Consider the following 22,957-nt stretch of genomic DNA (forward strand, 5'->3'; position numbering starts at 1 on the left):
ACACAGGCTCAGTATTGCCTTGCTCCAAATCCTGGTGTGTGCCACATTTTGAAGCTGGAATTTGTGAAGAAGGACAAGCTCTTCAAGAGGATTGACAGGTGAAAGCAAGCAATATTGCTGACCTTTACTCTGGGTACAAAGTTCATAATCAAAGCAGTGCTGTAGGGTGACTAAGAGATTCCAAATTGGAAAGTTGTTTTTACCTGCAGCAGTCTTCTGATTTTTTCTGGTCTTCATGAGTTTGCTCATTTTGAGCAGCTCTCTTTACTGACAGAAATTGCCTGCATATTTTTCAAATAACAGATTCCAAGTATGAACAAAGGCATAGTTCTATCATCTGAAATGGAAGTTTTGATGCCTCTCACCCATTTGCAGCCCAGACTTAAACCAAATATTGCCAGAGGAAAGAAATAACACCAAGAAGAACTTAAGAAGAATTTAATTTTCTTAATATTTATCAATGTTTGAACAGTCACATTTTTCTCAAGCTTTTTTCATCAAAATGACCTGAATAATTCCTGGCTTGTTGCTTTCAGTTCAGTATAAGTATGAGCCATTCAAAATCCAAAATATTTTTATTAACCATACAGTAAATTTGCTTCCCTTCAATTTCACACTAAGGCAGAAGCATGATGTAAAAATTATGCTAGACACAGGAACTCTTGCAATTTCACGCTTCAAGCCTACACTGCAAAAGGTTTGCCTACAATTCATTATTTCACCAGAAAATCCTCTTCTGAAAGTAATTCACCAAATAATTTTGGAAGGCAGAAAAAGGGTATGTGAAGAGATTAAGTATTACCATTTCTGATTGCAAATAAGTATTTGAGAGGTCTGTTTCTGAAACAAATTGAGCTCTACTTCTCAGTTAACAATTCCCACTGAAATAAATATCAAAGTGCAGTTGTGTTGTATAATTTAGTTCCTTTTTAAATTTCATTATCATTCTCTGTTTTCAAATAATGGAAAACAGTGTTCACCTATGTATAACAGACTGAACCAACACAGGATTAAAGGAAGAGACTGAAGAAGCAAGTGCCTGCCCACACTTTCATATCTTGGCTACAACTTTTACAGAAGGCATGAATCTACTTAACAGTGATTGACAGAAAAATGTTGTTAATAATTCCTTTAAAGAAAGCAGTAGATGATGGTGATGTGAACAAGCAAGCCTTCAGAAATCTAAGGCTAGAAGACCTTGGCAAAGTCATAGTTCTATCACATTAAAATGGCACAGTCCCAAGAGACAGAGTAGATAGCATGCAGAGAAACCACAAAATACTCAAGACACTATTTAAATACATTCAGTATCGCAGCCCAGTCTAATGCTTATTAATAATTACTTTCAATTATATGAGACAACCAGAAATCTTTGTAATGCAGTAGGCAACATAAAAATAAAAGTTCAAGTCTCCATTTCTTGCCTTCTGTGTGAGTCAACTCTAAAGCACATGACTTGGCTCAATAGTTTGACTTCTCAGACAGACACTCAAATAAAGTACCACCCAAAACAACACTCCAGGATCAAATCTCTCAGATTGCAAGAGAGAGGAAGCACAAAAAAGCTAGTTTGAAAGACATTATGAACTGTAAAGAAACATTAGAAACCTGTTTGAACTCGTGATTTAGAGTTCTTGGATGGAGGATCTGGGACCAGTACCATCAGATATTGCAGCAGGTGCATGCAGAGACAAGAGAAGCAAGTCTTACAGTTATTTTATCAAAATTTCAGAAAGCCATAAAGGTTCTGAAGTGAAGGAAAATTGTTCCTGACCTCACACATAAGCAATAAGAACACATAGAAATGGTATTAGGTAAGCTAGATCGCTTTTCCTTCCAAAAACATGTTGCATACAAATACGTTTGGCAAAGCAGCAACGGAGAAATAATGCAGTAACTTTGGGAAAGTCTAAGGTAAATCAGTTATGTTCTCTTTCCACTGAAGCTCGTCTTCTTTTATATCTTTGGGCTCAATAAGAAGTGGAGAACACTGAAGGATGGGGGATTAGGAAGATGCATGACCAAAACCTGTCCAACCCTGCACCATCAGAAGATCATTTACTTTGCCTGGGATTTCCAGTGATTAAAAAGTACAAATCTGAGAGCACAAATTAGGACAACAGATTTACTGAGAGCAAGCCAACCAAATACTTTAAAGACAATATTATTATAACCAGCAATACTGTCTGTATGAGAAAGCCTTGAGGTGAGGACACACAGCATGTCAGTAGTAAACACTGCTGGATTGCTAAAGCTATGGTAGCCAACCCGGGCTCATACAGACATGACATATTTCATCACCATACTCATTTGCACAACACTTTTTAATACTTAGCTTAAATCTCTAAATACTTTCAGAAACTTGCAGGATTATGAAACTGATGAGTTTCATGAGTTACCTCTCTTACTCACTGCAATGGATCTGACACATGAACAATACAGAATAATAGCTTTAGAGAATATTCTTAATTGCAAAAATACTTAGATACAAGAGAGCCAACCTTAAAAATTCCTTACCTTGAAAGCAGCATCATTTTGGCCTTAGTTATTGTCAATCCTGCAGTAATAATGATATCAAATAATTCTCCAATCTTACGCATTCCATCTGGTTTAATCAAAGCCAGTGTTCTGGGAAGGAAAAAAAATTGTAGAGAGATACAGCCAACATGACTTTCCTCAGAGCATTTGGTGTGCATGTTGAGTTCATATTCAGACAAAAACCAGCACATCAAAGAGACAAATTTTGTCACAGTCACATATTCACTATCCCAGTGTCTCATCAATTTCCATGCTGTTCTTGAAGGCCTATGCAACACATTATTCTGATAAGAACAAGCTTTGCACATTATAATTTTCTTGGCTTTCTAATCCAAGTCAGCTCACAGTGTTCCACCAGCAGTTATTATTTACCAACTTCTCCCTTTGCTCTCAGAGCATACAATTTGACCACTTCTTCCTCAGCTAATTGGTGTCTCGACAGCACCTCACTCTGGGTTAGAACACAACTAAATTGTTAATCTCTCCATGTGCTTGCTCAGCTCCCTTTTTTCCTAACGTTAAACATACATATAAAATTGAAGCTGTTAAAATTGCCTGTTTAAAAATATTACTTAAACATGTGCCTCTTCCATAAAACTCAAAGTTAAACAATTGTTTTATTAATATAAATAAATATTTAGATATTTGAAGTCCACAGTGAGAAGATCCTCTTGTGCTTGGTACAGTATAAAAACTTCATGGTATAAAATGTGCATGCCAAATAGCTGACACAGTTAAAAGACACAATAAAAGGATGGCAGAGGAGGTATTACATCTCTTATACTGACTGACAGCTATATTCTATATTCTATGGGACATCAATCCAAAAATCTCTTCTCTCTCCCCCACATCTTTGTTTCCAAGAACATCCTATCTTCTAGGTAATTATCTTTTTATACTGTACATCCCCAGGGCCAGGACTATTTTATTAGTGAGCTTTGCATAGCACCAAGAACACCATCAGCACTAAAGGTATTATTAATCAAAAATAACAAGCACAAGAAGAAGGTCTGTAAAATTGCATTTTCTATTTGCATTCATCTTGCAGTGAGTCAGCTTCAAATGTGCTTGGCTTACAAACCAACAGATTTATTCAACCCTGCATCTCAGCAACACCACGGCTCTGACAATCCGAAAGAGCAGCTTCCCTCTTTTACACTGTTTCCAATAAAGAAGACCCTCCAAGATGGAATTTTTTATTGCAGTACTTCCTTAAATGAAAGACAAATAATTGCAAATTTCCTATTATATATACTGCATAGCATGGAAAGCAGCCCTTAGGTTAGCAGCAATATATTCCAGCCAGGGCAAACACGCTGAGATTATAGGAGATGGATGAACTTCCACTACATTTACTCTGAACCTTAAGTGACCCCAGATTGACAGATGCTTTGGCAAGAGACAGACTATTTCACAGCAAATGTGAAGCAAGGGAGGTGTTAGGACCAGGAAATGTAACCAGGAAGATTTGAACATATGCGACATTTTATCTGCAGCTAAGGGAGAGGCGTAGATGACCTTCAGAGCCCAGAAACAAACAGATTTCCTCAAGCACCACGAAGCTCCTATAGACAGAGCACCTCAGACCCATGGGGAAGTATGATACAGAAAGACTGATGGACTAAGGCTGCAGCCAGAAACTGCATGAAAGCATCAACCAAAACTGTGCTTCAGTCCACTGCAGTGCAGGCTAAAGTTTGTTTAGCCCCATCTTCAGATCAGGAAGGGCTGACCTCTCACCAACATTGAGCACAGTTTGCCAGTGTACTCCATGCAGCCTTACAGCCTGTCCCACTCTTCCCCAAGGATTTCACAGCTCCACATCATTTTGTGATATTATTTATCACATCACAGGTTGTATGGCATGAATTAAGGCCCATGAGGAGGAGCAGCTGCATGTTTGACCGAGGAGAATCACACAATGCATGGCCTGCATCCTGGCACAGGAGGTTCTCAACACTGTCATTTCCCATGAACAATAAGGATCAAACCTCTGGAATGGGATCTTCAGCACCATTTGCATTTCCTCAAGGAATACTTCTTTCAATTTATGTTATTGCACAGGTTGTTGGAGACAGACTGGTAATGCTAGAAATAAATTGTCCCTTTTTTAATTTCAAGGGTTTTAGTAATGGTGTAATTCCTACAAATTTGCAAAGAAATATTGCATTACAAAGCAATTTACCTAGAAGAAATTAATACAAAGTGCAATGAGTAACCCTTGTAATATCTTTTGTCTAAACTGGTATTTTAAATTTTAACATTTCAATGTGAGTTTTTCAGAAGTAAGGAGGATACAAAAAGCATACTTCAGGATGCTGAACACTGTTTCTGAGATCGGATTTTGATTCATGTGCCCTATTTTTAGTTTTAATTAGGAATATGTTTCATGGAGTTCAGCATGATGCAGTCTGCAGAGTAGATCTGAAAACAGTTTCATGTCTAGGAATCAAGGAGAAAGAAGGAAAATTAAGCTTGCTCACATTTTCAAAGGGACCGTGTGACAGTACTGCAATGAGTACTGAAACAACAGAAGATGAAAACTGATCAAAGGAGCAATGCACAAAGCATGCTGTGACTATATTTTTGAGACCTACTTTCTTCTAATAAGAGGACTTATGCATGTATAGTAGCTTATGTCTTGTAGGGGAAGAAATACCACCTATATCAATTACTAGAAGCATACAAATAATATATCCCTATCACAACAGAACCTAAGTGTTTCTGCTTGACACACAAGTCTTCTAATGTCATTTTTCAATACCAGTGATACTGACTCTAAGTAAAGCCTACTTTACTTTACTGCTTTACTACAGGACACACTAGTAAGACAAATGTTCACCTCAAGTTACAACCATCCAGGATCCCAAGTGAAAGGCTGCAGAAACAGAAAGCTCTGTCCCTATGCCAGTGATTCCTCATGTGGCACACCAAGTAAGCACACGCTCACTCAACCATTTTAGTCACTGTTTGTGATGGTTTCCTTATGATACACTGGGAGGGGAAGAGAAATGCAGAACAATTAAATACAACAGTATTTAAAAACTGAGCCAAGACTTAAGAAAAGTAGGTATAGAAACTGAAATAGAACTGTCTTAATAATTCTAGCCTAATTCTAGAAAGAGCCTGTGCAAATCTAGCTTTTTTCTACCCATCTGTTTTGTATCCCATGTACCTAGGGTCACAGTCACTTGTTTTTCTGACAAAAATAAAGGTTCTTAAAACATTCAAGATTTTTTTCATATTCACTCCACAGACTCCCTCAGGGGCCTCTGCTGAGCCTGTCTGAGCACACTTTAAGTGACCATAGAATGTAGTTCCAAAGTCAAACTGATCTGCTAATAGTCCTGTACAGTACAACAGAAAAAAAAAAATAGACAGAGAAACATTCTTCTCCATACAGCAACCTTAAAATTATTAATACAACTCCAACTGTAGATTATTTTGGCAACTATCATGCACTGCAAAAATCTTATTATATTTAATAACTGCTGTAAAACCTGCTAGGCCAAGAAGACAAATAACTCACATTTCCTTGGGCAACTGTTTTGCCCAAGAAAACTCTTTTAATATGACCCTGTTTACTCAGTAAAAGCTTCTGTGAAGAAACTAGATTTTGAGAATCCCTTGCCTGAGTAAGGCACCTTTTACTATGTTCCTCTGGGCTATTCTGCATATGTAACACCACTTGAATATCTAGGTTATCTTTCAGCCAACATTCCTAAAATGTTTTCCAAACAGCTGACATGTCATAAATGCCTTTTCTTCCTTTTGTAGAGCAGTACAAAAATTTGCCTCCTCCCAAGACCAGCCACTTCACTGACACAATTACAGTGCTGTCGTGTAGACTGTAACGTCCCCCTACAAGAAGAAAATGTAATTTTATCATAGTTGCCTTTTCCTGGTATAACTGCATGAGCACTGCAAGAGCATGAGGGATTATGTTAGTTTAGGCAGAGCAGGAAATACAACAATGTACAACTTTACATTGATATAAAGATGTAATTTACCCAAAGCTGCACTGAGGAACAAACAAAGTGGCCACATATACAGAATCCATCCCTTGTGTTGCTCTACCTCCTTTGTTGCTCTTTCACTATTCCCAGTCCCAGCTTGGAGAAGTACCGGAACTCTGGAAAAATATTACAGCAGGCATTTTCACAGCAATTTTTCTGTGCAGTTAAGATAAAGGTGTGTTAAAACATGCAGCTCTTCCTCAGTGTCTGGTTATGTACTCTCCCAAAAAGAGTTCAAAACTAGTCTATTCACTGGGAGAGAGCAAGATAGCAAGTGATTAAAGCTCACTAAGAAAATGTTCTGTGCTCTTTTCAAAAAGGCTGGAGGAAATTATAAAAAATGTATTGATTTGCAAGTTCAGAGATTACCTGCACTGGCATTAAACCAGATCTAAAGTCCTTGTAAATTAATCTTAGTGTCCTCGTATTTTTAGTCCTGATATTTTTTCTCAAATGGCTTCTTAAAGTCTTTTCCAAAGCAAGTCTTTAAATCAAAAATATGAGTCTTAACCTCATCCATGAAAAACAAATTAAATACAAGCCGGTAATTTTTACTGACATTCTCATACTGCACTTTCTGTTCTCATGCACACAGAGCTTAACAGAAGCTGAAAAAAAATCTCAGAAAAAATCTCCATAGTGAGGAAAATCAACAGAGAATGGGAGTGATCCTCCAGTACTTTCATTTTTTACTAACAGAGAGTAGATCAGACTGGTGAGGCACTAGGCTTCTGCACAGATCCCAGAAATATAGCTGCAACTTCATAATGTCAAGGCCTTTCAAGCCCAGTACACATCAGTTCCCATACCAATTGTGCCCCAGGAAAACGCAGAAATCACAATAACCCTACCTCTGCCTGCCCTGGCTGAGTAACAAAGCTGAATAGGATCCATTTTTCTCCTCCTCTTCTCTCCCAATATACCTAGAGGAGCCAGCAGCTGATACCACAGACAAGCTGTCCTTGTAGTGGTACCACAAGCAGGTACCACTTTGCTTCTCTGCATCCATCAAAAATCAGATCCCTTCAAACTGCATCCAAACATGCAGCCATCTCCTCCTCTGCCCACATTAGCACAGAAACCTCATTTCTAGCAAACATCTACTTCAAAACCCCAAGCACAAGTCTCCAAACTCTTCCCTCCTCACCTCTCCTTGCGGCTGCCGAGCTTGCGGGAGGTGTACAGGTTGCCATAGTCCACGATGGTGAGGTGCCGGGAGAAAACCGTGACTTTGCTGCCCACGTAGAGATCCTCCAGGTGCAGGCTCTCGTACTTGGTGCGCCTCAGGAACGTGCGACGGTTCTTCACATCGTACTGCAAAAAAACAAGATTCAGCTGTGGGCAAACTCAACTTAATCTTTACTGACAGAAATTTCCACAGTATGTGGGATTGAATCTGTTCACTTAATCAATTTAATTCCAAGTCCTTTGAACTTACAGGTGTACCAAAAAAAGCTTTTAGAAGACTAAACCACAATTACAAATTTCTTCCATTGAAATTGTCTCAGGCCAACAGCTATCTTTGATTTTTTTTTTGTGGTTTTTAATTTGGTTGTTCTAATTCAAGCTGTGATAAAAGGTTGAGGTGCCTGGTGGATGCCTCTGCCCAGTCTCACTGAGTTCCCCCAGCATATCCATGCTGTTTCACAGCTCAGTGGCTCGCACCAGAACGATCAGGATACACACACTGGCAGGTCTCCTCTTCAGGGCATCGTTCCAGTGATATTACGCTCTATTTGACTGCGTAAGACTCGGCATTAGAGACAGAGATGATTGCAACACTTGGATGAGATGTTCTCACTGCCTAGAGCTGCAAGCTCAAAAGCCTGTCAGGACAATTCAGCTTTATGTATCATCATTCCAAGCAAGTAGCCAGACAGTAATGTGCAGTTTTCTGGGTGGGCTGGCAAAGCACAGAAGTCAACCTGCTGAACAGTTTCTTCACTGCAAGTAGATATTACAGATGCCTTCCATTTCCTGGGGAAGTAGAAACCTGTGAAAGGAAGAGCTTTGTCCTCTGCAGGCCAAACTTCCCCTTCTGTCTCGATCTACAGGTGCTGTCCTCCACTGCAATGGTTCATCCACTAGAATAGCATTAAAAGAAAGAACATCATTCCCACACATTTTAGAGGGGAAAAAAATTTAAGAGCAAAATTCCATGCTCCAAAACATGTGAATACAGTTATGCTGGAAGGCTAGAAGAATTGTAATTGTTTTCAGGACAATTTTGCAGATTAAAGAATTGCAAATTATTTTGATATTTCCATCTGCTTATGATTGTAAGGAAAAATCTTTCCCTGCTGAAACATCTTTAGCCCCTCACACATGCTCCTACTTCAGTATTCAAGTGCAGTAGAGAATAAAATAACAACACAGTAAATGAAAAGAAAAATCAAAGAAACCAACCTGAATTTAGCTACTTGTTTTCTCTTGGACTTTGCCAGGAAGCCTATTAATTGTCTCAACCATAAGCAAATTCTTCAATATCTTGACCAAAAATGTGAATATTTCCTTGGTTATTTCACTAATGATTGCTAGAAAGGCACTTCAAGGTGTTTTTCTCTTCTCAAGAAGAAGAAAGGATCTACCTGTGTTAAAGGATTCTTCTTTAGAGTGGATTTTTGAATCTCTTTAAAAGACATTTTTATAAAGTGAATGATAAGCCACAGCAGAAGAAATGTGAAACTATCTGGACTGTTCCACTCCTGCCCATGTACACATAGAAGTAAATTACCCAAAACAAAATAGCTCTCTGCTGAGAATCTGTCCTTTTTAAAGATTTCTTCTCTCTTTTTAGGACATCTTTTGTAGAAATAAAAGTTATTAAGGCTTTAAGAATTCCCACAGAGTTATTAACTATTGAAAACTCGGAGAACAGGGCTTCTCTGTCAAGAGATACAGTTTGACTGAAAGAACTACTTGCTATCCTTGGACAAAAATCTATGTTACCTTCTTACAGCTGCAAAGCAAGCTGCAAAGTTCTCTCATTATTCCCACTGTCTTTCTACTTCACCAACCAAGACATGAAAGGCAGAAAGAAAGAAGCTCAGGGTTTCATTTAACACAAACCTTCAAGAGCTCTGCTCCACCCTCAGGTGAAGGGTGTGATAAGGGAGAACTATTGTCAGGCATGGGGGGAAAGGGGATGAAACATCCTCCTCATATGGGGGGAAAAGCTGGCTCATACCCATCACCTCCCTTCTCTCAGATATGTTAGAAGTAAGAGCAGGTTGTTATCTCTTCAGGAAAGTACTAAAAGATGCAGACGAATTAGGCAATAATAATAATAAAAAAAAAAAAAAAATTACCAAATTCAGCAGAAATTAAAAAAAAAAATCCAGAAAAGAATTCTAAATGCAGTATCTGTCCACAAACTCATTCCCAAAAGTGATTTTGAGATATTCTTTCTCTAAGGGTGTTCACAGTCATTTTTGTTCTTTTAATTCCTGTCCTGCTCACATGCAGTCTATGGCTGTGTACACACCATGCTATTTTAACTAAAGAGTACATGAACAAAATGCAGAAGTCTGCCAAGACATAGATACTGCATTAAGAAGCTCAAGAGCACCTTGGAAGCTCTTGGTTTTGAGACGTGTAGGTGAAATGAACAACAATTTTGCCAGCCTACACATGGTTGTGTAGGAAGATTATTACAGTTCCTGACTGATCAGCTAAACTGTCTCTGGGAAATAAAACTTGGAAACCTCACATTTTGAAGACTGTGCACCTTCAGACATCATACAAAGAACTAACTTTGTAATCAGTGCAAAATGCATCTTCTCATACAACTGGGTATCACTGCTCCAGTGAGGAGCAGTTTGGGTAAGAAAAGGCAAATTCCACTAGATTTCTTAATTGTGCAGTTGGTTTATATAGCAGAAAAGTTAAAATTTGATAATGAATACTCAAATATCCATAGTGAATATCCAAATCTAAGCTATTCTTAGACTCTTCACTAAGAATCAGAACAGACTAGCTCATGCCACTTACTTGGTTCTAAAAGGAAGCACAAAGCATCGTAGGTGTGAGGATTATTTTTACAGTATATATTATATTTTTATTTACATGCCTGTCACTGCAAAATGCAGGTTTTCACTGCTATCAATAAGCAATTGGATTAGTTGTGTGAACCACAAGTCAGAAAGGTCTGTGCAAGCACCACTGATGGAAAAATTTGGATCCCGCTGTCTGAAATGTCCTATCTTTCATTAAACCAAATTTACTGTTTCCTCTACTTTAACAAGACTCTTTCATATTTCACTCTTCAGACACTTCTGGAATTTCTGCTGAAGCTTATTCTCCTGTTTGGAATTAGCTTCAGTTTGCTCTTCTCAAGCAGTAGGCCAGTGTTGCTGAGTTTCAATTCTGAAACCCAAGTAGAAATTGAAAGAAAACAGATTTGGGAAAATGAATCTCTCCACACCAAAGCAAGATCTAAGAAAGAAAGAAACATAAATGTGGAACTATTCCATATGCTTCACTGTGAACTCATATTTTTGCTTTTCCTTTCAGAAACAGAGCAAGACACACATTAAATTAAATTTTCTTACTTGGATAATTAATAGGCATAGGCAGTTTATGAACTGTTTAAAAGGATATTGCATTTATGACAACAGATTCTTTTTTCTTACACCCTTACCATTTCAATTGATGAATCTTTTGGATAATACAGAAGTTCATAACGCCGAAAGAGTGAAGCATTTGGGTCGTACCATTCAGCAATGAAAGCATATCTCTCATCTTGACTCTGGAAAAAGAAAAGGGGCAAAACTGACTATTACAGAAAGCACACATATTCTGTACCTAAAAATACACAAATTGAACTTTCTTCATTTGTTATCAAAAAAGTAAAAAACAAAAAAAAAATCGCTTGTAAATGGACTTGAACACTGCATATTATCTCCTGCCTACCACCAGTGACATCTTTTCACCTGTTAGCTATCATCTTTTAAAAAGGATGGAACTTGGATCATGGCAGTTTTCAGACAATCTCATAACTTACCCTGATTTCATCAGTCATGAAGCACAGACTACTGCTGAAGCTGTTCTTGAGACTTCTCAACTTACTCAAAGTATTTAATTTACTTTCTTTTGTTAAAAAAAAATATGTTCACCTACAATTAAATTACAGACTCTTAACAAATTTTCTACACATGCTACAAGGAAACACTTCCCTCTTCCTTAACAGTCATATCTAAAGTTCGCTTAATGATGAGATAAACATATGCAAGTTAAGGACAATATTAGTTTGATTCACAACTTAACTTCCTGAAATTTACATAAAGCATAAATAGCTCAACCTCATTTGCAACTCATTTTCTGCCCCTAAGGAGTGCAGACGAGGAAGATAGATTCAGTAATCCTAGAAGTGCAACCACATGAGTAGCTTCTCTCCATGCCTCATCCTCAGAGGATAACAGCCCCCAGCAAAGCAAGCACAAAGGCAATGCATAGCACTTGGACCTGCAATTCTCATTCCTCTTAGTGGTACATGTTTGTTAGTTACTGATGCAAAATCAGTTATTTGATAGTTTGAATAGCTGGAGCTCTAAATTTTTAATTCCCACATCTCCTCTAAATCTGACTGCTACACCTAAGGTTAAGCACAGTCTTATCACAGACTTCCACACTTTACACATATCTGTACTCTTCTCATACACTTTAAACACTGAGGAACCACGGGGAGTTTAATTTAAAGCCATGTGGGCCTTTTCAGTACTTCAGATTTCAGAAAAGGGCAGCATTTCAGTTGTTACAAACTTGTTGCCACTTAATAAGCAAAATGACAGAGAGTTCCTGTAAGCTTTCATGACTATTCTAAAACACCAGCAGGAAAAGAATCATAATTTTCCAGCATCTTCAGCTTACCACTGACTTGGGACTAAGTGCTTTTACAGGTTGAAGTCCTAACAGAAGCAGCAGCAGGAAAGAATGAGATAATGAAGAACAAATTCAGAATTTTACAATGTGACAAATACTAGTTCCTCTCCAGTTAAGAGCATCATGGCAAATGCCCCACCCTCCTGTTAGCTCTTATGGTACTACCTACACTGCAAACAAAGTATGCTTGTACCGCAGAAACACTCATGCCCTGGGGGCAGCACAGTGCCCTGTGAAGGACGCAAAGTTTCCATTTCTCTCTGTAGAAGTCTGTGCAGCACTGGAAACCTTATTAGCATCAGCTGCTCCAACTTCTGTATTATCTGTATAGCACACACTGCAGCCTGTAACAAGAATTAAGCTGATCTTCTACAAGCAGCAACCAGCATGAAAATTCCCCAGGGACTTAGCCTGGTTTCCAGCCCTTGCTTTAGCTGGATGTGTTTACATCATTACTGCCACTGCCACCATTCTGGAGATATGCAAATCAGAAAAAACTCTGTCTTACGACAAAACTCACTCCTGGCTTTTCTATATAGGCAATAAGCAGCAATAAGGGTTGGCAGACTGATTTCAACTTTGATCTTACATTCATACCACTGAACAACAAGATATTTGATCAACTGGTTTGACTGACCATCATCTTGTCAAGAATGGATTTTATAGAGAAGCAGTTCTCTCCCAAAGAGGCAAAACTTTCTTTTCTAAAAAGAAAAACAGTCTGGTTTCCTAGAACCATAGAATGGTCTGGCTTGGAAGGGACCTTAAAGGTCACCCAGTTCCAACCCCCCTGTCACGTGGGGGCACCTTTCACTAGACCAGGTTGCTCAAAGCCCCATCCAGCCTTGAACACTTCCAGAGATGGGGCATTTCTGAAGTATTACCTCCAGAAAATGACTACTGATGGATGAAATAAAACAGATGCACCATCTTTAATCAATGCCTTTTCATAACATGAAGATACAGAATTGCAATACTACATGCTACTTTTTCATGTTATAGTATTGCTGTCAACTGTATTTTCCAGGAAGCAGTTGCCACAGAAGCTACCAGTTTTCATTTAAGTAAAACTTGCAAAATATGTAAATGCTTACTTGTCTCAGGGGTGAACAACCAAAGAAAGCACCATTAGGTTTTTTACTTAGTCACCAGTATCAATCATCAGCACTTTCATGCTTACTGTGAGAGACTGCATTGTGTGCCTTGTGTGGTGAGGAATTGGTCTGCCGTTTGTTTTGCTTTTTTTTTTCTTTTAGCACAACTTGTTTTTAAAAATCTGAAATACATTTTATAAGATTTTATTCAAGGTGTGAGCTATTAATATTTGTTATTCATCAAGCTCTGCTGGCCACTGAATAGCAGAAATCACCATTCTTATTATCTTCTTCTGGCATTGTAAGCAAAGGCAAGGTAATAAACAAACTACTTAGACTCAAGAAAAACTGCAGAGCTAATCCCCAAACACCCAGAAAATGCTATCAGTAAGCAGGAGAGCTTGAATCCATTACTGTTATATATCCAGAAAATATGGAGACTAATATTTTTCTAAAATGACCAAAACAAAGTCTCTAAAGCTTCTCCTGAGCCACAACTAGAATTTTCTCTGCTGTATGAACATAGAATTATTACAATAAATATTTATACATGCAGAGAACAGTATCAGAAAAAAGTTCAAAGCTTATGGGAAACACTCTAAAAATAGATGGAAACATTGTATTTGTGACCATGTCAACTGTTTCAGAGGCACACACTGCAAAGTGAAGAAATTCAACACTGGAAGCAAACTGAAGACCCTTCCAAACAAGTACCTAAAACACACCAGGACTCCGATCTTACTACTGCAGATCCATGCAAATAGTCTTGAAACAGATAAAAGACAACACAGAATACAGTCTTGATATAGTGAACTTACTCTGGGAAGCCCTTGCCAGGCATTGCTGAGAAACTGCCACCCCAAGTCACCAAGCAATTTTAAGATGTAAGTTTTTTAAAGTGAGTACATATTAAGTTGACAATATGTTTTTAAATGAGAACAGAAGCTTTTATTCACTTATTTAATGGAGTAGGATTTTGAAGGCAAAAACCAAACACAAAAAACTGTCCACTTCCCATCATATACTGTAAGGTCTGCAAAAAATGTTTAAGCCTTCACAGGCCTACAATCCTAATTTCTAAAAATTTATTTTCAATCAGTTTACCACTCAGTCAACAGAACTGGTATGGCAAACAACTTTCTTACACACACCTTCACTAGCATACCCTGATTGCAAAGTGAGAAGGAATCTGAAGTATGAGGAAGTATTTATGGGAGGCCAGCTCAGTTTCATTTGTTAGCTTCTGTCCATCCTCTTAACCAAGTAAACTCGGAAAATAACTCTCCAAAGAAGAGTTATTAGAGAACAGTGATGACCTGTCAGGTGGTAGCATGTTCAACCACACTGCTCCAGGCCCAGAGTCCTGAAAGGGCAATATTTCACAGCTCTTGACCAGAGAGCACCACATTCCCCAGGAAATGGGGCACGTTAGTCACCACTGAAATCACATTCCTTTGAACAGCTCAAGTAGTAACAAATCAAGTGAATCCATAAGTACATTAGAACTCAGAAAATTCTTGCTTAAAAGAATTAATTTCCATTCATTTCTGTACCATTTCCTCATTAAAATCACACATAGCCTCTGCTCTCATGACTATGCAATTAAACAAGCAATACCTAATGGGGGAGAAATATTTTTCACAAATGTTCACATTAGTGGAAAAATAAAAATCCCACCAGCGATTATGCACTTCACATTTATATACTGATACTTCCAGAATAGCTGTCTTGAGCCCAGGATTTACATCTCCTTTCCATTGTAAAATCTAGAACTGAGATCAGCAATGTCAAAAGTTCACCTTCTGTGAAGATGGATAGGTTTTTTTTCCCCTCTTCCTTCTGTAAGTTGCCCAGAAAAACATTTAAATGCTTGTGGGTTTGCTACCTTTTGCTTTCTGTTCATGTTGTCATGTGTGAATATCAGTAGGATGGCTCTGTGCACATGAGAAACACTTATTGAAGTACAGCTGAATTAAAAACTCAATTTTGTACTTCTGAAAGTGATGGGGAAAGCAGTCATTCTTAGCCAGCATGGCACTAAGTTCAAGAAGCTAAATCCAGGCATTCATCAAAGAACTGTGCTGCCTCCAAGAGAAAACTGTGGAGAGGGAAATGGTGTGTTTGGAACCAAACTGCCAAAGACATTCAAAACCAAAAATCAAAATTCTTAACAAGCTGGACAGGACACAATATCTTGTACTGTAAAACCTTTTAGACTTCCAAAAGGCTTCTGTCCACAAGTAAATAAAAGGAGATCTTCCAAATGTTTTCATGAGAAGCAACAGTGGTAGAAGAGCAGCTCAAGGACCTCCATGGAAAGGCGGAGAAACAACTTTATCCCTCTGGTCTGACCTATGAAGAATATAGATCTGGATCTGCTTTTCCAAACGCTTCATGATGCCACCTGACAGCCACACTACTGTACTATTCTGGGGTGGGTACTTCTGTTCTCCTCCTCCTCTGGTTTTGACCAGAAATTTCATACTAGTTTACCTTACAATGGGGAATGCAGGGAATCAGGAGCTGCTGAGGTGTTCTTTTATAGCTCAAGAGAACTTGAGACGGTACCAAAATATTTCTTAAAATTAGAAAGCCCTGAGGTATCTAGAAAGTGCATCTTTACATGCTATTAGCAATCTGGTCTCTATGAGGTTATACAGGCTGCCAGGAACTTCAGCATGCATGACATTATCTGACACAGGCTCAGGGTCCATTGCTCACATATTACAGCTTTAGGAGTCATGCAGAGTATTGCTACATTTTAAGTGTGCAGCTTTGTTGTTTGCTGCTTCTTCGATTTTTCTCAGTGACTCAGTGACTCTGAAATCAGACCAAAGAGAAAAAGAATCAAAGGATTTGAATTATCTCCTAATGAAGCAATAAAAAGACTGCACAAACCTCGGTAAAAAGCTGGATCTGAACCATCCTGATATCTGTGTTCTACATTTTGTAAAACTCTGCTGCCATGGGGAAAACCTCCAAAAATGCACAGACCAAGCTGTTTCTATGAAAATCACTGGGAACAGGAAGGACCAGCAGACAGGAACTATTCTCACACCAAATGGGTATTTCTCCTAATATACCAAAAATGCTTTCTGGAAAGGTTGCTCTGAAGCTTCCTAAAATTCTAAAATCACACAATTTTAAGGGAATATTGTTTCACAACGTGCTCACCCCTCAAATCAGGTTGGTGGCACTCTCAACAATACTTCAGAAGAGCAAGAGTATTTTTGTAAAAAATGAGATGGTTTCAAAGCAATACTAATTATTATAAGACATTACAGGTGAAGACATCATGAGGCTGATTGACTCCAACATCAGGTAGTCTGCTTATGCATTAACAGGTACTTATTTTCAGGAAGAAACAAGAATTAAAAAAAAAAAAAAAAAAAAAAAAAAAAAAAAAAAAAAAAAAAAGAGCTGAAATGGCCAGTTGGCCAGTGAAGTGGTATCTTTAGGTATCTTTATCCTTCCTCTTTTTAGTTTCTACAAAAAGCCCACCAACTATTGTGCTGCTGCATTCTTTAGACAGACGTTGGCTTGTGGTCTTCAGATAGGGTGAAGTGGGGGACCTGACCAGCTGCCTTCACCAAGAACATTATTTTCAGAATAGGCCTAGAAACTGTTGTTATAAACATACAATCAACCTCTGGACTACTGCTATAACTGTATGATCAGCCTTTAACAGCAGGTATCTAAGTCCTGTTGTGAATTACTTGAAACAGTTCCTCAAAGCTCATAAATCTCCAATCACTGCTCTTCCAGACCAATCCCCATTTCAGATTTAATGCTACTTCCTAGTCCTGAAGAGGACTTCAGCACAAATGAAAAGCAGTAACTGGCAAACTCCTGGTCTGAGAGCAAGAGCCAAGAATTTCAGCCAGAAGCAGCTACTCACTCACAGGGTTATAGTCCCCCCGCAGGCCAGTGACAGAAGCACTGCCACAGCAGCACCTGCTTTCTCAAGAGCCTCAGAAACACCCTGATTGCTTTATATGGTTGACTTGTTAGCTTACCTGTCCTCCCATTTTAACATCTGGCAAGCCTGCTTTATTTTCAGTTGAATGCTTTTAGGGGCAGGTCCTGCATGATGCTGAACTTACTACACAGCATGAAGTGGTCACAAATTCAGACCAAAAAAACTGTAACTTCAATTAGCATAACAGACAGTCTTAACCAGTGGATTAAGAGTGCTATTCCTCCATAGAAGGACGTCTTAAATGTGACAATTCTCTGCAGACACAAAGCTAAAGAAGAAAATTTTAAAAAAACTTAAAACAATTGAAATCTCTAAAAAAATCTCTTTAAAAAATCAATTGCTCTGTAAGCATGAGAAATATGAGGCCTGGTTCTCTATATTTCTGTTTCTTATCCCTGACTGCTATGACCAGAGCCTGTCTTCAGCTCAGGTGTTAAATAAAAGCCCATACCCACTGGGATTCTCTGATGTCTAACTATGATTGAGCTTACACTGAAGTCTAACATTCTACATGGCAGAAATGCTCTGATTTTCAGCATTGTAGTGCACCTTAAATTCCAAACTGAATCCTCATCAATGCATGATTATTAAGCTGTGTTATTCAAGCCATCTTCTGCCTTCACAGTTTATGTAATACAGGATATTTTCCAGGCATAACTTAAATCCACAACACTGTGTAGATAGAGCAGTCAATTAGCTCTGTCTCTTAAAACTCATTTTCCTCCTCCTCTTCTATTCTGACACACGAGCTATAATAATTTTTAGAACTCCAATTTTGCAGCCAACTCACTGCTGTTGCACCTCCCACTACTTTCTCAACAGGCTTTTCTTTAGTGCAAAAGGAATATCAAAAGATCACTTTTCAAAAGGAAAAACATCTGGCAACAGCAATTTCCATGACAATGTCTTGACTACAGACAGTTCTCAACCTAAGCCTTGTATTCAAAAACTCACTGATGAATTTTGTAAGCTTATCTCTTTTAATCCTCTTCTTGTAGAATGCAAAGCCTACCGAGTGAAAATTTCACACAAATTCTAGATTATTTCAAATTAAGCAAATATTGGATAACCTAATAACATTCTTAATCATATTTCAAATCTATTGAGTCAAACACTAACACATTTGTGTTTACCCTCCTCCAACTGGTGCTACATCTTTTGGATCCACAGACCTCCAATATTACTGATCCCTAGGCTTCTCAGGTGTCTTTTGGACTGGGTATGTTCATATGGCTATTGCTGCTTGGACCATCTATTGCCAAGTAGCATGGGGATACTTCTGTTCTTGTAGCATTAACCAAGGGAATCTTCCTCTTCAGCTGGGATCTCAGTTCTGTAAATCATTCCCTTATACACAAGGGTTGTGATAAACACAGCTCTAGAAGGTTGAAGGCCTCAAATTTTCTTTTCAGATTTAGGAATCTGCAATTTCATGCCACATCAGCAAAATTACCTGGCTGTTCTGTCAATTTACTAAGCAATAAATCTGCTTTTACTACTAGACTGCGTACATTATGTAAGCTTCCTACGAAGCACGTAGGCATGATTAGTATAACCTAACCTTTTTTTCCCCCTGGTCTCTCATAGAAAATAATCAAGAATTAAAATTCTCAACCAATAACTTCAATCCTCTGCAATTACATGCCATATTTAAGTACTTAATTTACAGGATTCATATTATGTTTGTAATGGAAAACAATTTCTCTAAAACACATAAAGGATGCCATACTGCTCCTCACTGCTCTGTTCAGACAGCTTTAGCTTTAGAAGACCAGCTACATCTTGTCTTTAGGAGAACATGTGATCATTTAATGTACATTTACAAAGCTGCAGATGATAAGGTCATATATTATTGCACTCATAATTACGAGATCACAGGTAATTCCTCTCAGAGCATTCAGAAGCGCTCAGCACGTGCCTGTCTGCCTCCACTAACTCCAGCAGAGCCTGACAGTGATTTAAGCAAAAGCAGAGCTGTTCCCTGACTCAGAGCACGATTTGAAACACAGGTCATCCCACATAATCACATCTGAGCTCAAAGTTTAGGTGCTTTGCACTTAATCAGCCAGTAGTGGCAGAACTAAGGCTGCCATGGTCATCTGCTGAACCCAGTGCCTCCAACTTCCAACCAGGAGATTAATGCCTCCATGTGATGCCAGGAAGAGAAACACTGAGCTACCTGTGCACACCCTGTTGCATGATCCAACCAATATTGTACTTACAAGAAAAACATTCCTAAAGGCTCAAAATTTGGCCTAACATTAAAGCTGATGTCAATACTCAAAGGTAATTTTCTTTTACAGAAAACCATTCCTCTGCCAAACTTGCAGCTTTCAATTTCCAGTATTTTGAGAACTAAAGCTTTTCAGAGGAACACTGATTTGTTTTAGTATTTTTATTAGGATTCTGAAGCATTTTCAGATTTTGTCCCCACATATTCCTATGCAGGTATTCCATTTAATTTTCAAGCACTTGTAGAATCAATCTGGAAATTTTCACACAGAGTGGTTAAAATTGCATGAAGTTACAAGCAGCTGGAAGTAGAGCTTTGAAAGGAAACACCTACAAATCCTAAACTATAACTGTCAATGGCACTTCAAAGCAGTATAATGCCTACAGCATCTTCAGATTATCTCAGCTCATAATAATCTTCTGAAAAGCTTTTTTAACAAGAACTAGTTGGTTGCCTTGGAATCACAGCTAAGGGAGAGCAGGTCTTTCAGCCAGCCAGTACCACAAGCAATTAGCACCCAGGAGTTTGTGTGAATGCTCTGAAGACCACACATGCTGCATCCACCTGGAACTGTCAGAGCTTGTCACATCCTAGTAACAAGTTATGGTCCTATGAAGCTGCCAACTCTGCTGACACGTTTCTCATTCATACTGTGGACACTTAAAGCAAGTATTATTTTGTCTGCACTAGTGCTTAACCAAATGCTGGCTTTACTTTTCCTCATATTGTGTCAAATTCTAAGGTAGTTGGACTAAATCCAGATTTCAGCTAGTACAGATGTCATGGTCATAATTTATTCTGAAGTCAGACTATTGACAAGTTACAGCCAAACAGAAGTTCTCATGATAAAAGCTGTTTAGCAATTTCCCATTAGTAAAGTAAGAAATGAAAAACTTCTGTGGGATACACAAAGCAAAGTGGGTGAGTATAATCATATTCCCAAACTCTGCCAATCCTAACAGACTTTTACAAGTCCACTTTATGAAGATTTCTTCTATAATTCACAGATTACTTCTCTCCCAAAGCATAGGACTTCTGTCATCAGATTTGCTCAACTAATCTATGTTATTCCCCTGAGATACAAATATCTCTGCTGGATGAAGACGTGACTGAGAGATTCCAATCCCATACTTAGTTCCACCTACACAGGTGCCCCCTGCAATAGTGCACTTGATATTCAGTACCTTTTCAAAAAGGAGGCTATTTTCCCTACTTCTGTAAAATTAGAATAATCATCACCATCACTCCTTTCATGGAAGGATACCAAGATTTAATGGCTAAAATATTTGTACTATTTAGGCATCATAAATCCCCCTTCATTTTGATTTCCTGCTTCCACAGACCCTAAACTTCAGCATAGGAACCAGGCACCTGTGGAAAGAAGTCAGAAAGGGAAAATACTGCTCAGCCCACTGCCCCTGCATCTGCCTCCAGGACACACTGCTGCTCCAGAATGTCAGTAGCTGCAAGGACTGGAGGCAGACCCCAGTTCCTTTACTCCATCCCAGTGATTTGGGAGTCTTCAGACTTAAAAGATCACAGTTCAGTAATCAAAGAGTGTATTGTAAAAGAGGCCATGGGACAGGGTGAGGGCAGCACTGCTTCTATGTAACTAGAAAACATACAGCATGACACAATCCCTACAGTAGGAGAAAGAAGAAAAGGAAAGGCTAAAAATAGGAGTACTATTTAAGTGAGGGATCACACTTAAATGTGCAGTGTGTGGAAGAACAGGTACACAGGCTTAAGAGGTCTACCCACCTCTCTCCACTTCCCATGTGTAGCCCTCTCTTCTACGTGCCTCTCCTTCCAAGTGTGTTGGAGTATTCTGCAGAAAAAGTGTGATTTTTTTAAAAGAAATAATTAAGGTAGTTGCAATCACTGTAGGATCCCATGCAAACAAAGATCCTGCAACAGGCTCTCAGGAACACATCTCGGGAGGGAGCCATTTCTTTGCAAAGACATGAGCTCCCCCTGGTGCCCATGAACAGGCTGAGTGCCCTATTCAAACTTTCAGAATTTGCTTCTGACAGATCAGTTAGAAGCCATTGCTATCTCTTCCTAGTATACCTAGAGCTTCAAAATTAGTAACCTTGGAAGAGGAGGCAGAAATTACTAAATGATAAAGCACAGATCACAACGGCCAAAATGATGAAGTCTTTTCACACAGGAAAACTGAGACACTCAATGCTCAGCCTCCCAGTGCCAATTCCACAGCCTCTCAAAAATCCCAATGCCACAGTTTTAAACAAGTATCAGAGCTGTTCCCTCCAGGACAACTCATAAAGGCACCTCACAGAATTTATATCATAACTCTAATAGGCACAGTGTGAGAAAAAAAAATAATAACTTCTACCTCTTGTATGTGCTCATCTGATCTGAGACAAGCTCATTATACATGAAAATACTTGCTAAGCTGTCATTCTTAGTATTAAACTGTTCCAAAACCCTGCCACACATAATTTACTCCCTTTATCAAACCTCATGCTGTTTTTTTCTTTCTCTTTTGCTAATTGGCAGAGAACTATGGGGTTCCACCCACACAACACTATTGAGTCACCTTGGTGTGCTGCTCTGAAACCAGGGCCTCTGGTTTCCATCTCTATGAGGACAACAGGGGAACACAAAATTGTTTGGATGCATGGTGCTTACTCTCAAGAAATAGCAATTTTGGTGATTATTCCTGGCAACTACAATTATAGTTAAAAGTCAGTGTTCATGGAAAAGCCCTCTTCAGACTTAGAGCAATAGGTGTTCCCTACAAGCATTGTTTCTTACCAGTCAGTCCATGATTAACAGAGTATCCCACCCGGATATACTGGATCCCCATAGGATTCTAAAAACTGACTAAAATGGAAAACTGAACAGCCAAGCCCACTTTTTGGAGGTCATTACTCCCTTGGCTTAAAGGAAAAGGACACTATCACACAGAAAAACCCAAAAGTTTCCATTTTTAGTGCTTAGCCACTGGCCACCAAGGCAGTCCGGGTCTGGAGAACAGGACACATGAGAGGAGGCTGGGAGAGCAGAGCCTACTCAGATTAGAGAAGGCTGAGGGTGATCTTACTGCTGTCTACAACTGCCTAACTTAAATACACCAAAAAGACGGATCTAGACTTTCCCTGAGGGTGCACAGTGAGAGCAAAAAATGCAAAGGACACATGTGGAAACAAAGAACATTCCAGTCACGTACCAGAAAAACAAAGAATTACAAGAG

General features: G+C 38.8%; 1 protein-coding gene across 1 annotated transcript in view; it reads right to left on the reverse strand.

The window, feature by feature from the left end:
* NME7 (NME/NM23 family member 7) overlaps positions 1-22,957 on the reverse strand; it is an 86,488-nt gene that overhangs the window by 57,891 nt on the left and 5,640 nt on the right. Inside the window, exons 2-4 of the mRNA XM_079330348.1 lie at positions 11,194-11,301; positions 7,702-7,868; positions 2,518-2,628 (exon numbers count right to left, since the gene is read on the reverse strand). Coding sequence (XP_079186474.1) covers positions 2,518-2,628; positions 7,702-7,868; positions 11,194-11,301 — 386 coding nt within the window. The remainder of the gene's footprint in view (positions 1-2,517; positions 2,629-7,701; positions 7,869-11,193; positions 11,302-22,957) is intronic.

Source organism: Erithacus rubecula (genome assembly GCF_903797595.1).
Source record: "Erithacus rubecula genome assembly, chromosome: 1".
Classification (NCBI taxonomy): Eukaryota; Metazoa; Chordata; class Aves; order Passeriformes; family Muscicapidae; genus Erithacus; species Erithacus rubecula.